Here is a 15,639-nt window from a genome sequence, read left to right as displayed (position 1 = left end):
TGCCCAACTGGTCGCAACACCTTTACCATAACAGTGGTTGAGAGAAAAGGCATCACCACAGTATGGAGGTGTAGGAAAGAAGCCACAGGACAAGGTCCAAAAACAAGCAGAGACGGGAGTTAGTAAAAAAAAATAAGGCGGCTTGGGCTACACGGTCTGGCGGAGTGTATTCAGAATCAGAAGAGGTACAGGGGAAGTTTGTTCAAGGTCCAGTAACAAGCCAGGGTGAGGGCAGCCAGGACACAGACAATCCAGAAACAGGCCGAGATCAAACCCGATGAGCAGATGGATAAGTGGGGGAAATGTATGTGTGGAATTGTTTTTGTCAGAGAAACTCACCCATAGCAGGCACACTTCAAAGCTGATAAATCTTTACGTCAATATCTTACATATTACACTCCTCACTTTTTCATAATGTCCGGACTCCGTGCCAGTTCTATCACAGTGAATGATAACTGGTTGGCTGTTGTCTCTTGCCCTGCAAAGAACATAAGCCTGTTTAAATATCAAGTCCAGGCAAGTATAACAGTTACCAGTAAATCAGGTTGTTTTCCGAGAACTGGAGCTAAAACTCAGCTAAAGATCAGCATCAAGATCACGTGCCATATCTGAAAGCTAAAACCTGATTGGTTGCCATGAGCTTCACTTGTATTAGCATTTTCATGTGCCACTTAAAGAGAACCCGAGGTGTGTTTAAAGAATGTTATCTGCATACAGAGGCTGGATCTGCCTATACAGCCCAGCCTCTGTTGCTATCCCAAACCCCCCCTAAGGTCCCCTTGCTCTCTGCAATCCCTCATAAATAACAGCCGTGCTGTGAGGCTGTGTTTACATCTGTAGTGTCAGTCTCAGCTGCTCCCCCGCCTCCTGCATAGCTCCGGTCCCTGCCCCCGTCCCTTCCCTCCAATCAGCAGGGAGGGAAGGGATGCAGGCGAGGACTGGAGTTCTGCAGGAGGCGGGGAGAGCAGCAGACTGACACTATAGAGATAAACACAGCCAGCTCTGACAAGTTGTTTGTCAGCAGCGTGGCTGTGATTTATGAGGGATTGCAGAGTGCAGGGGGACCTTAGGGGGGTTTGGGATAGCAACAGAAGCTGGGCTGTATAGGCAGATCCAGCCTCTGTATGCAGATAACATTCTTCAAACCCACCTCGGGTTCTCTTTAAAGTGAACCAGAGACGAAGCACCCTTATGTATTTTACCATAGAAATCAGTGGGAACATTAGAGAAAACATTTACCATGCTCTCTGTTCCATCCTCACTGCTAAAAGTGTCTGTTATCTAGCTGAGATAAGAATCCCGGACTGAGCATTGAGTCTGGCTTTGCTATAATGACTCAGCTATAATGATTCCTGAGCAAAGCCAGCAGGGGGCAGGCTTGGACTTGAAGACAGCAAAGAACACAGTCTCAGCTATAATTATTCTGTAGCAAAGCCAGACCGACTGCTTAGTCGGGATTCTTATCTTAGAGGTGATAACAGGCAAATTAAACAGAGAACAATGTAACAAAGAGCAGATTAGGTGTTTACTGTCATGTTCCCACTGATTTATAAGGTAAAATACATGAGGTTGCTTCATCTCTGGTTCTCTTTAAGGACCAGGGGATTTTGCTGTGATCTGTGCTGCGTGGGCTCTCCAGCCCACAGCACAGATCAGGTTTCAGCCAGGGCGATCAGACTTCCCCCCCCCCCTTTTTCCCCCACTAGGGGGATGTCCTGCTGGGGGGGTCTGATCACCGCCGGCTATCTGCGTTTTGCGGGGGGGGGGCTCCTAAAAGCCCCCCTCCGCATCGATTTCTGCCCTCCCTCTCCTTACCTCCCTCTCCCTTACACTGTGTAATGTGCAGGACGGAGCTCCGTCCTGCGCCTCCTAGGATAGGCTTCAGCCTATCAGATGCCGGCGATCCCCGGCCAATCAGAGGCCAGAGATCGCCGATTTGCTTTACGGTGCTGCTGAGCAGCAGCGCCGTATGATGTAAACAGCGGGGATTTCTTCCCTGCATGTTTACATTTCGCGTGCGAACCGCGATCGGCGGCTCGCAGGCTGTTCACGGAGACACCCTCCGTGAACTGACATGGAAATGTTTCCGTGTAATACCACTTACGACCTGCCGACGCCTGTCGGTGTTAGGCGGTCGTTATTTAAGTGGGTAATACGTATTCACGCATGACCAAAGTCGTCTGAGGCGGCAGATAGCAACCCCCTCAGACAATAATCATCAAGCTACATTGTGCACTGTGCATGCCGATTCCCCGTCTTCCGCCGCTCCATCTTCCCTCCGCATAGTAACAGAGTGTGTTGTCAGCTATACAGCTGACTTTCTCATCTGTTCAGCCTGGCCCAGCGATGTCCCCTGAGGGATCGGATTCTGATCCACGATGGGTGACATCAGTCAGCAGTGTGTACGTTCCTTTAGTCCCAGGTTAGCAGTAGCACCTGGCTTTTGGATTAGTTTAGGGTACCAGTATCGGATCAGTGAATAATGGCGCACAGCGTCTATGCATAAAAATGGCGCCGCATTAAAAAGATACGCTTATCGCTATTTATCGTTGTTAGTACTGCATAATAATGGCGCACAGGAAAAAAAGAAGAAAAAACGGCACACAGTAACGTTATTTATCAATAGTGCCGTTCATATGCCAAACAGCAGACGTTATTGCGCACAGTAACGTTATTTATCAATAGCGCCCTACATGAGCCAAACTGCAGAAGTTATTTAACTTCAAAACGGTGAATGGATTTAATGTAACACTGTCAAGGTTAGGGTTAGGCACCACCAGGAAAGATTTAGGGTTAGGCACCACCAGAGAGGTCTTAGGGTTAGGCACCACCAGGGAGGTCTTAGGGTTAGGCACCACCAGGAAAGTGCTTAGGGTTAGGCACCACCAGGGGGGTGGTTAGGGTTAGGCACCAGCAGGGGGGTCTTAGGGTTAGGCACCACCAGGGGGGTGGTTAGGGTTACGCACCACCAGGGGGGTCTTAGGGTTAGGCACCACCAGGGGGGTGGTTAAGGTTAGGCACCACCAGGGGTGGTTAAGGTTAGGCACCACCAGGGGGGGTCTTAGGGTTAGGCACCACCAGGGGGGTGGTTAGGGTTAGGCACCACCAGGGAGGTCTTAGGGTTAGGCACCGCCAGGGGGGTGGTTAGGGTAAGGCACCACCAGGGGGGTGGTTACGGTTAGGCACCACCAGGGGGGTCTTAGGGTTAGGCACCACCAGGGAAGCGGTTAGGGTTAGGCACCTCCAGGGGGGGTCTAGGGGTTAGGGATATGTACAGAGAGGGTTCTGTGTGTTAACGCTAATTTTCAATAAAATAAACAGAGCTAAATAACGATAAGGCTTTAACGTTAAATAGCAATAAGCGGCAAACGGATTAGCGGGAACACCGTGCGCCATTATTCGCAGGCGCCATTTTCAGATGGATCCACCAGTATACACTATTTTCAATGTCTCTAAAAAAATCTGTTAAGCAGTAGGTCTTTGTATGTATAGGAGAATGCAGACAGAAATGGCATTATCCTTTTCATCTGCTTACCACACTTCGCAGAAATAACCTTTTTTTTTTTTTTTTTTTTTTTTTTTTTGCAGGTTTTCACTTGTAAGGTGCCATCATGGCTGGATTTAACATAAGACACATGCTTACATGCGCCTGATGAAGGAATGGTGACTCACTCCCCTCCATAAGTGTCTCCCTCCTACCTTAGCTATGCAGAGTCCATAGCGTAGTGTGAATGGGAGGATATTCACCAGAGTCTCAGCATTTCACTGACCAGATTTCCCTTCAGCTGGGGGCACCTCTAGCCACATATAACGAGGGTAGCTCTGGCTACCAGAGCTGGGAAAAGGTCCTCCAACACCCAAGGCTGAGACACCAAAGTGCGCGCCTCCATCCCTCCCACCCCAGCCATCAAATACTGATTGCTATTAGACTAAGAGCCGCCCCAGGGCCCCCAACCTCCCCCCAACACCTTATTCTCTAGTTATCTGGCTTGCAGTCACTGCCATGTATCCCACTTTCTTATTTTTCTCTGCTTTAGACACTGTATATGAATGATAGCTGAGTGAGTTGTGTGCCCCCTCCTACACTGCACCCCGAGGCTGGATCCTCTCTTGCCTCTGCTTCGGCCCGGCCCTGCTAGCTACCTAATACTAAATGGCACCTGTAGCCACTTAATACTTGGGGGTACCTCTAGCCAGAGCTGGGACAAGGTCCTTCAGCACCCAAGGCTGAGACACCAAAGTGCGCCCCTCCATCCCTCCCCCCCAGCCGTCACACACTGATTGCTGCTAGACTAAGAGGCGCCCCAGGGCCCCCAACCTCCCTAATACCTTAATCTCTCGTTATCTGACTTGCAGTCACTGCCATGTATCCCCTTTTCCTATTTCTTTCTGCTTCAAACACAATTGGGAATGACAACTGAATGAATTGTGCGTCCCCTCCTACACTGCGCCCTGAGGCTGGAGCCTCTCCAGCCTCTGCCTCGGCCCGGCCCTGCCTCTAGCTACTTACTGAGGATTGCTCTGACTACCTAACACTAAGGGGCAGCTGTAGCTACCTATGATGATGGGCATGGGAACTAAGGAATAAGGCACAGCTGAGTCAGCCAGCACACTTAGGCTGTGGTTCAGCGGGTGCTTGTAGGTTCATAAAGGGAAGAGTCTAGGGAGCCAGGACATCTGTGCCTATAGGCTCCTGTGATGTAAATCCAGGCCTGGGTGCCATTGTGCAGATAAGAAACCAAATAAAAATTCACGACTGGGTCTCGACCTGGATTTTAGGCCTGATTGGCCAATTTTATTATATGTACCACAGTGCAAAACAGCACAACGTTTCGACCAACAGGTCTTTATCAAGTGCTTGATAAAGACCTGTTGGTCGAAACGTTGTGCTGTTTTGCACTGTGGTACATATAATAAAATTGGCCAATCAGGCCTAAAATCCAGGTCGAGACCCAGTCGTGAATTTTTATTTGGACTGTTGCAGCACCTTAGGTGGATACGGGTGTGACTGGTCGACTCCCTGGTCTGAAGCAAATACCTGGGTTGTAGTATTAAGGTAATCTGCTTTACTTCAGATAAGAAACCAAAACATCTCCTCTGAGAAAACTCAATTAAATCATGGTCCATATTACTTTCTGTTAAGGTTTGTTTTAAAGTGTGACTGTAGGGAAAAAAGTGCCCTAAAGGGTACTCATCTTAAAGAGACTCTGTAAAAAAAATGCCCCTGGTGGGTACTCACCTTGGTAGAGGGAAGCCTCTGGATCCTAATGAGACTTCCCCTGTCCTCCTCCGGCCCACGGCAGTCTCGCTCTGGCCCACGGAATGCACAGCCGACAATTTGTCAGGGTGTGCAATATTTACCTTTCCCTGTTCCAGCGGGGGCGCTGTTGCAGCTCTCCACTTGATAATAGGCAGAAATAGCCGATCTCAATCGGGTCCGCTCTACTGCACAGCCACAGGCGCAGAAGACTTGCGACTGTGCAGTAGAGTGGCCCCAACTGGGGAAAGTAGCTGCGAAGGTAAATATTTACATCCAAACCGTTCGTGGGACAGAAAAGGATGGGGTAAGCCTCGATAGGATCCCTTCCAAGGTGAGTACGCTCCAGGGGCATTTTTTTCGATACAGATCCTCATTAATAGAGGGAAGCAGATTTCCTTCGTCCTCCTCCACTAGGATGTTCCAGCTCTGCATTCCCTGAAAGACCGTAAACAAGCCTTTGCCCTTGAATGCGCACTTGCGCAGTAGCACGGACCTGATCAAGCTCAGCTTTTTTTGCTGAAACCCTAGAGGGTTTGTGCTACTGCGCAAGCATAGTGCAACCACGAGCCTGTGAGCTTCGGGGTCTCAGCGCTGGATTGGCCTAGCAGAGGAGGACAGGGGAAGCCTGGAGGATCCAGACGCTTCCAAATCCCAAAGTAAGTATCCAAATGTTTTCTTTTATTGCATTTTTGTTATGAGCTGACCAGGGCCGGCCCTAGACTTTTTGCCGCCTGAGGCAAATTTTGAAAAAATTGTCACCGCCACCCTCGCCTGGGTCCCCCGATCTGCGCTCCCCTCCAGCCTTAAATAGAAGCAGCCGCTATTTGTAAGAGGCACGGGCGGGGAGGACTCACCTCGTTCCAGCGTGCGCTCCACTGACGTCACTTCCTGCAGCGTTGCAGGAAGTGACGTCAGTGGAGCGCACGCTGGAACGAGGAAGAGGTGAGTCCTCCCCGCCCGTGCCTATTACAAATAGCGGCTGCTTCTATTTAAGGCTGGAGGGGAGCGCAGATCGGGGGACCCAGGCGAGGGAGGGGGGGTCCGACCCCCCTCCCCGCCGCTAGGCCCAATACCCCCGTCCTGCCAGCTACCCCTCCAGCTCGGCGGCCGGCTCCCCGCACCCACGGACGGGCGGGTGCCGCCCCTGGAAATTTGCTGCCTGAGGCAAAAGTTTCACCCCGCCTCATGAGCGGGCCGGCCCTGGAGCTGACCCTAAGCTAATGGCTGTTGTTTATCAAACATAAAGTCCTGTGTTGTGTTTACCAAAATCTTTTTCATTTTCTAGTGTTACCCACCTGCAATAAAGAATGTAACAAAATTGTCCAGCAAGTCCTCCATATCGCAGTCTTCCTCCTGAGCTGTGGAGAGAGGAAGGATAATATAGCTTGGGAACTGGTATCACAGCACAAGGGACTGATCTGCTGCAAGCACAATTTTATTCCACATTACATCTGTTATCGGTAATGCTGAAACTAATTATTGCTAACCACTGCACATTACAGCACCTATTTATAAAAGTAGCAATCTACAGATAACTAGAATGGTTCTGTCGTTTCTACAGAAATAATGTCACTTTTCTAAATATCACCACGTTGCCAATCACTCATTTTAAAGTGGACCTGAACTCTTGCACAGGACAGAAGGAAAACATAGAAACTTGCACCCTGAATGTATTTAGAAAGTTTATCCTGTTTAATTCCCCCTCATTTGTGTCTAATCACAAGTTGTAATTTGATCCTCCCCTGTGTCACATGACTGCCTGTGGCAGATAAGCAGATAAGCCCATTTGAAATCACAGGCTGTAAACTAATATATGTGTCTGCTTCCAATAATCAGGAAGTAGAAACTGTGCAAATGCATTTTAGGATTTGTATCAGCTGTAACAAATACATGTTTTTTGTTTAAAGGTTAGTATGCTGTTATGTATCTTTTAGAACAGAGAGAAGTTCTGAGTTCAGGTCCACTTTAACCACTTCAACTCCAAGGGTTTTTCCCCTTTAAATAAACCAGAGCAATATACACCCATCAGCGCTCCTTCCGTGTATTTGCCTATATTATTTTATTACTACTTATCACAACAAAACAATCTATATCATGTTTTTTCGCCACCAATTAGGCTTCCTTTGGGGGGTACTTTTTGCTAAGAATTATTGTATTCTAATTTTGTTTTGACAGGAAAAATAAGAAAACAATGGAAAAAATTCATTATGTCTCAGCCATTATAGTTTTAAAATAATACATTTAATTAAAGCCCACACATTTTATTTGCCCATTTGTCCTGGTTATTGCAACGTTTAAAATTTTTCCCTAGTACAATGTATGGCGCCAATATTTTATTTGGAAATAAAGATGCATTTTTATAGTTTTGCATCTATCACTAGTTACAAGCCCATAATTTAAAAAGTAACAGTAATATACCTTCTTAACGCGCTTACCAAATTGTTACAGACCTTAATTACAGGGTCTGCAACATAGCATGATAGGTCAGCGGCCGGTATCTTCCCAGCTGGCCTCCTCTCCCAATACAGGTGTCCACAGTGGTTAATAAACTTTCACATAAGACAATTCCCCAGATCAGGCATGCAAAAATAATGATATACTCATCTAAGCGTATCAATGTTAATTTAATAGCAAATTCAATTAAAAATAATAATAAAAAAAAATGACTCACATCAGGGTCCTTGCAACAGGGACCCACAGCGAATTACAGCGTTATAAAATACAGGACACCGTCCAGCCAAATGTCCGCCTCACCCGACCAGTTTCACAGTTACTGTTTCCTCAGGGGCTTTTTTCCAGTAGATGTCCCCATGCTTTTTTCCCTGTGCACTGTGATCATGAGTTTGGTTACATGACAGCTGAACTCCATGTGCCGCTTAATGACAAGGGAGCAGTAAAGGCCCATTATGGGACTGCAGTCTGCCCTACTCTATCCAGAACAACTGAATCCATCCTGTCAGTGTTACGCTTGGTGGTGTATTCTCCACAGTCAGCATGCAACGCATGAGCTGGCGTGGAGGAGGTACACACACTAGCACCAGGAAACAGGCTATCCCTAGTATAGTGGAGGGGAGGACTGACTCCAATAGGAGATTGTGGCGCACAGAGCCGGTGCAGATCTGACAGCCACAAACAATGCTTTCGTTATAACGTCTCAGCGCAAAGTAGCGCTGAGCGCACAAACCAGAACTGAGGAGATCAGGACAGGTAGACAGAATGAACGCTTGCTAGCTAGCGGCTACTTAGCGACATCAAGCGTCCAAAACCAGACAGACTGGAATGAGGCAGCCAATGCGATGCGGCGATGGCGTGCCTCACAAAGACAGGACAGGACAGTCAGAAAATAGCAGGATTAAGATAGATGAACGTAACACAGATAAATATACAATAAGTATGTTTTCCTAGCGTATTACAATTACAGCTATCAATGAAACTATTTGTAACTTCTGACTAACATATGTATATATCGGCAATGAACCGATATATGACATAAGCAGGAACGCTGACTAGGACTGGAGTAATACAGGGGACAGGACTCAGAAGGATTCGCTATCTCTTCGCAGAGATGAACGCAATCCACAAACGGTAACAGGACAGGATTCAGAAGGATTCGTTATCTCTTCGCAGAGATGAACGCAATCCACAAACGGTAACAGGACAGGATTCAGAAGGATTCGTTATCTCTTCGCAGAGATGAACGCAATCCACAAACAGTAACAGAACAGGATTCAGAAGGATTCGTTATCTCTTCGCAGAGATGAACGCAATCCACAAACAGAACCAGGAGCAGGGTAACTACCTCGGCACGGGTGGTCACGGTACGCGCAACCTACCAAAACGTGCTGGAAAGCTGACTAACTGCACACAGGATATAAACAGTTCGTGTACGTATACATCAGCGACACTGATGTATTAACGTAACACAAATACAAGGAAAATAATAAACGTGCTGGTATGCATATATATTGGCAATGAACCAATATATGATGCAAAGACCAGCAAAGTATCTTTATAACAAGAAACACGATCGGGGGCTAAAGCGACAGCAAGGCAGGCTTAAGCTGAAGCTATGAAAACCCAAGGAAACCCTGCAGGAAGCAGATCTTTATACTGAGGTCATCCAATGGGAGCAGACATGCAGATTCCCACACAGGTGAATGATAATCAGTCACAAGCTGACAGCAGGGAAAGACAGACAAAGCTATGCAGCTTGCATGGAAATAGATCAGAACTGCCTGAGCTGCAGCACTACTACTTCCAGTAATAGCTGCTGCAGCAGCGATCATTACAGTACCCCCGCCTTTAAAAGCGGATTCCAGACGCTTTTCAAAACCGAAATTCCCAACAAAACAGTCCGACTGAAAATTCATGATGACCGGGACAGCCCGGCAAGACCGAATTCCAGAATCAGTCCCCACAAGACTGGACCCATCAGAACCAGAACCTACAGAACCATGCCCATCAGTACTACAAGCCCCAATGTGACACCCATCAGAACCATGATTTCCAGAAGAAAGCCCTCCGAAATTCCCTGAGCGATACCCACCGCCTTCCAGGAACCGTTCAGAAACGCCAAAGCCTTTGCAATGCCCACCGGTACTGTCTTTACCAACACAAAACCCACTGTTGAACCAGTCCAAGGCACCAGGACAAGTTTTCTCAGAGACCTCCCAGAACACCTTGAAGCTCCAAAGAGATCCCCATAGGTCAGAATGCCCCTTAGGCTCACATGGAGAACTATCAAGAACCCCTATGGAACCTAGGGCAATTCCCAAGTCAGGGCCACAAGGACAAACATCAATATCAGGGCTTTCAGGGACCAGAACCATCTCTGGGCATGCAGGCAGACTGGCAACATCAGAACGTGTTCCCACTAAGGAAGCATCAGAGCACGCTAACACCTTAGACACACTTGGGCATTCTGGCACACAAAGAACATCTGGGCACACCGGCACAAGAGAAACCTCTGGGCATGTCAAGGAACTGTGAGCCTCAGGGTCAGCCAAGACAGGACCAAAACCAGGACTGGCCAAAAAAAAATCATCATGACTAAACTTCGCAACTACTGGACTTTTACACGAGAATGCTGGATCAGACTTAGATGTCGCTGATTCCAGCAAAGTCAGTAACAAATCAGATTCAGGGGCACTAACAAGACAGGACAAATCTTCTGATGTATGCACTGAACCAGATAGGGACTCCACAACTACCTCTGGACTGGGCAGAGACTCATTTAATACACTGGATTGGAGCTCATGAGGCGCTGCAGAACAAGTCAGTGTTGCAGCAGCCCCCACTGGACTAGGCAAAACTGAGGAATTCCCTGGACAGGAAGGGGACTCTGGAACCTCTGCCACAGCGGCCAGAGAACCAGAATCTTTCAGGATACAGGGCTGGGTTTCAGGAACACTCATCAGACCGGACTGAAATTCTGAGATTTCTATTATTTTGACCAGAGAATCAGAATTATCCATGTTACAGGGCAAGACTTCTGAAACATTCAGAGGACAGGGCTGGAGTTCCTCGGCTGTTACAACACTGGAGAGGGACTCAACATTGGTTAAATCAGACTGTGTACAGGGCAAGGTATCTCACACACTTGCTGACGAGGACAATATTTCAATGGCTTCTGCTTTGCTGGGCAGAAATTCATCAAGTTTTATTAGAGCAGACTGTAATTCCAAAACAGCTGCTAGACAAGTGAATATTACTGCAACACCAACTGAGGTAAGCAGTGCTTCAGCCTCCTTTGCTAGAGGGTTTAAAGTATCCAAAGTACTGGGGGAAGCATAAGACTCTGCGACCACAGCTTCACTGGACAGGATCACTGAACAGTCCATATTGCAGGGCAAAACCATGGAAGCACCTGCTGGACAGCATAATGATTCTGTGACCTGAGTTTCATTGGAGAGATCTACTGCACAATTCATGGTACAGGGCAAATTTATTGGAAAATTTTCTGAACAAGGTAATAATTCTGCGATTTCAGGTTCACATAGCAGATGCTCTGAGCTATTTACGAAACTAGAGCGAGGTGTAGAAACAGGAAGATCAAGACACAATGTTTGCGCATCTGAATCACCATTCATTTGTAAAATTGGAAAATTCAGATGCTGGGGTTCTGAGTTTACTAGACAGGATTGCTGGGACTCGGAAACTGATGTAGTGCATCTATTGGCATCTGCTGGATCAGACAGGAGTTGAACTTTATTAACACAGGTAATTTCTGCAGAAGTGTTTGCAGAGACAGGCAAGATTTTTCTGGTGTCTGTTTCACTAAACAAAGAGTCATGAGTACTGGCTAGGCTGGACTCGGAAGTCAGCAGGACCTCTGGATTCTCTGCTGAGAAATTTGCGCAGGGCAAGTTTAAGAATGTATCAGTGGCTTCTGTTTTACTGGGAAGTAACACTGAGTTATCCATGGTACAGGGTGGAATTGCAGGAACTTCAATTTCACACAAAAAGAGCTCCGAATCACCTGCTGAATCAGCCAAAGGTGCTGAAGCAGGCGGGTCAGAACGCCAAATTTGCGAATTCGGAGTCACATAAAAATCATCCAAAATCAGTTCCCACACATCAATCAAGGGAGCCACACAGTCATACCTAGTGGTGCTCAGCAGAGCTCGAATATTCGAGTAGCTCGAATATTCGAGCTCTTTTTCAGCTATTCGAGCTCGGTATTCGAGCTCCGAATAGCTGTAGCTATTCGAATGGGCTATTCGAGAACACTCGAATAGCCCATTCACTATTCGAGCTATTCGAGCAAACCGGCGCTATTCGAGCTCGGTACCGAGCTCGAATAGCGTCATAGCCCAGATTGATGTGCTTAGAGCCAATCAGAGGGCTCCCAGGCCCTCTGACGGCAGCCAATCACAGAGGGGGACCCTGGCCAGCCCCTACCCTATAAATAGCGGCCGCCATGTTCGGGTTTTCCATGCTTGCCTGAGACTTGTACAGAGAGAGATCTGCTCCTTTGTGCTTTGGCTTAGCAAGTGCTCTATTGTGTTCATTTACCTAGCGTTTTTGCTCACCTACACCTGCCATATACACCTGTATTGTTGTTATTTAGATAGACATTGTATTTTAGTTAGTAGCTTGTGTGTTACATTAGAGACAGGCAGCTGCTGCAAGCTTACAGGTTTAGGCCTCAGGGGGGCCTTGCCTCTGTGGGCAGCTGTCCTCTGTTTATTTCTCTCATCATCTATACCAGTATTTCTGCTGTCCTTTACTAATAGTATTGTAGTTATACTGTACTAGGAGTAGGACACTCACTGACTGTCACTGTTTATAGGCTACTAGCTAGCTCCTGCGTGTGTGCACTCACTCACTGTCTGTGTGTACACACACTCTATTTCCTTCTGATTACTGATTGATTATTGTTAGTTGTACTTACTTACTACTTACTCTTACTGTACCCGTAGGGACACTCACTGTCACTGTTCATATAGGCTACTAGCTCCTGCGTGTGCGCACTCACTGTCTGAGTGTACACACACAACACACACTCTATTTCCTTCTGATCGCTGATTGATTATTGTAATTAGTTAGTTCTACTTACTGTTACTACTTACTCTTACTGTACTAGGAGTCTAGGACACTCAGTCACTGTGTTCATAGGCTACTAGCTCCTGCGTGCGTGCACTCACTGTCTGAGTGTACACACACCCACACTCCATTTCCTTCTGATCGCTGATTGATTATTGTTATTAGTTAGTTCTACTTACTGTTACTACTTACTTACTCTTACTGTACTAGGAGTCTAGGACACTCAGTCACTGTGTCCATAGGCTACTAGCTCCTGCGTGCGTGCACTCACTGTCTGAGTGTACACACACCACCCACACTCCATTTCCTTCTGATCGCTGATTGATTATTGTTATTAGTTAGTTCTACTACTTACTGTTACTACTTACTGTACTAGGAGTCTAGGACACTCAGTCACTGTGTCCATAGGCTACTAGCTCCTGCGTGCGTGCACTCACTGTCTGAGTGTACACACACCACCCACACTCCATTTCCTTCTGATCGCTGATTGATTATTGTTATTAGTTAGTTCTACTACTTACTGTTACTACTTACTTACTCTTACTGTACTAGGAGTCTAGGACACCCAGTCACTGTGTCCATAGGCTACTAGCTCCTGCGTGCGTGCACTCACTGTCTGAGTGTACACACACCACCCACACTCCATTTCCTTCTGATCGCTGATTGATTATTGTTATTAGTTAGTTCTACTTACTGTTACTACTTACTTACTCTTACTGTACTAGGAGTCTAGGACACTCAGTCACTGTGTCCATAGGCTACTAGCTCCTGCGTGCGTGCACTCACTGTCTGAGTGTACACACACCACCCACACTCCATTTCCTTCTGATCGCTGATTGATTATTGTTATTAGTTAGTTCTACTACTTACTGTTACTACTTACTGTACTAGGAGTCTAGGACACTCAGTCACTGTGTCCATAGGCTACTAGCTCCTGCGTGCGTGCACTCACTGTCTGAGTGTACACACACCACCCACACTCCATTTCCTTCTGATCGCTGATTGATTATTGTTATTAGTTAGTTCTACTACTTACTGTTACTACTTACTTACTCTTACTGTACTAGGAGTCTAGGACACCCAGTCACTGTGTCCATAGGCTACTAGCTCCTGCGTGCGTGCACTCACTGTCTGAGTGTACACACACCACCCACACTCCATTTCCTTCTGATCGCTGATTGATTATTGTTATTAGTTAGTTCTACTTACTGTTACTACTTACTTACTCTTACTGTACTAGGAGTCTAGGACACTCAGTCACTGTGTCCATAGGCTACTAGCTCCTGCGTGCGTGCACTCACTGTCTGAGTGTACACACACCACCCACACTCCATTTCCTTCTGATCGCTGATTGATTATTGTTATTAGTTAGTTCTACTACTTACTGTTACTACTTACTGTACTAGGAGTCTAGGACACTCAGTCACTGTGTCCATAGGCTACTAGCTCCTGCGTGCGTGCACTCACTGTCTGAGTGTACACACACCACCCACACTCCATTTCCTTCTGATCGCTGATTGATTATTGTTATTAGTTAGTTCTACTACTTACTGTTACTACTTACTTACTCTTACTGTACTAGGAGTCTAGGACACTCAGTCACTGTGTCCATAGGCTACTAGCTCCTGCGTGCGTGCACTCACTGTCTGAGTGTACACACACACCACCCACACTCCATTTCCTTCTGATCGCTGATTGATTATTGTTATTAGTTAGTTCTACTTACTGTTACTACTTACTTACTCTTACCGTACTAGGAGTCTAGGACACTCAGTCACTGTGTCCATAGGCTACTAGCTCCTGCGTGCGTGCACTCACTGTCTGAGTGTACACACACTAAATTTACTTGTGATTACTACTACTGATTATTGTAACTGCTAGTTGTACTTCCTGACTGTTAATACTTACTTACTGTACTAGGGGACACTCACTCAGTCACCTCACCAACCAACCCACTCCATTAAAGTACCCCACTTTTCACCCGCCCTTTTACAAAACTTTTGTCTATACGCCCAAAACATTGAAGATGTCTGGAAGTGGCAGCCAGCGCGGTTTGGGCAAGGGGAAGGGCAGCAAGGGAATCAGGAAGAGAGGGAGCAGCATTGTGGCAAGCCGCGGCCGCGGGCGCGCCACCATGCACAGTTCCGCAGCAGCAGCAGCAGCGTCAGTGGCTAACATTCCTCCCATAGCCACTGGCCGTGGACGCCTTGGGCGCCGCCCAGGAGGAGCATCTGCAACTCACGCTGCAGAGACACAGCAGCAGCAGCGTGTAGCACCTGCTCCCATTTTCCTCCAGCCGGGTCGGAAACGTCCCATTGAGGAAAAGGATGCAGACACTGTGGTGCAACTCATGACGGAGGATGAGCAGCCCGCCATCAGCTCTGCATCCGAGGCCTCCACCCTCACCACCACCACCACCACCACCCCTGTTCGCAGCAGCCGCCCAGCAGGGTCTGGGGAGGAGGCCAGTTCACCGTCAGTCGCCGACCTCTCATTCAGCACTCTTTTGACCCCAGGCATGATGAGTCAATTGAATGCTGTTGTTGGCGATTTGGAGGAGGAGATGCTGATGGGCACTTTGGGGGAGGAGGGATTGGACAGCAAGACTGTGGCGACAGTCAAGCGTCCCATCCATGCATCAGCAGAGGAGTTTGGGGGGTCATCATCAGAGCAGGACATGTTTCAGGAGGGGCATGATGATGATGACCCGGTGACAGACAGAGACTGGGTGCCAACACATCCAGAGGATGTCGTCCTCAGCAGCTCTGAGGAGGAGGAGGAGGATGCGGTTGTGGGCCTTGCAAGGAGGCGCATCATTGCAAGCATTGGCAGCG

General features: G+C 47.5%; 1 protein-coding gene across 4 annotated transcripts in view; it reads right to left on the bottom strand.

Moving 5' to 3' along the window:
- Positions 1–15,639, bottom strand: part of LOC137533153 (cholesterol 24-hydroxylase-like) — an 87,699-nt gene that overhangs the window by 25,236 nt on the left and 46,824 nt on the right. For all 4 annotated transcript variants that reach the window (XM_068254365.1, XM_068254367.1, XM_068254366.1 and 1 more), the window contains 2 exons: positions 6,556–6,618; positions 406–478 (listed from right to left, as the gene is read on the bottom strand). In XM_068254365.1, the coding sequence (XP_068110466.1) occupies positions 406–478; positions 6,556–6,618 (136 nt within the window). The remainder of the gene's footprint in view (positions 1–405; positions 479–6,555; positions 6,619–15,639) is intronic.

This window comes from Hyperolius riggenbachi, chromosome 9, assembly GCF_040937935.1.
Source record: "Hyperolius riggenbachi isolate aHypRig1 chromosome 9, aHypRig1.pri, whole genome shotgun sequence".
In the NCBI taxonomy this organism is placed as follows: domain Eukaryota; kingdom Metazoa; phylum Chordata; class Amphibia; order Anura; family Hyperoliidae; genus Hyperolius; species Hyperolius riggenbachi.
This window is presented reverse-complemented; position numbering and strand designations above follow the sequence as displayed.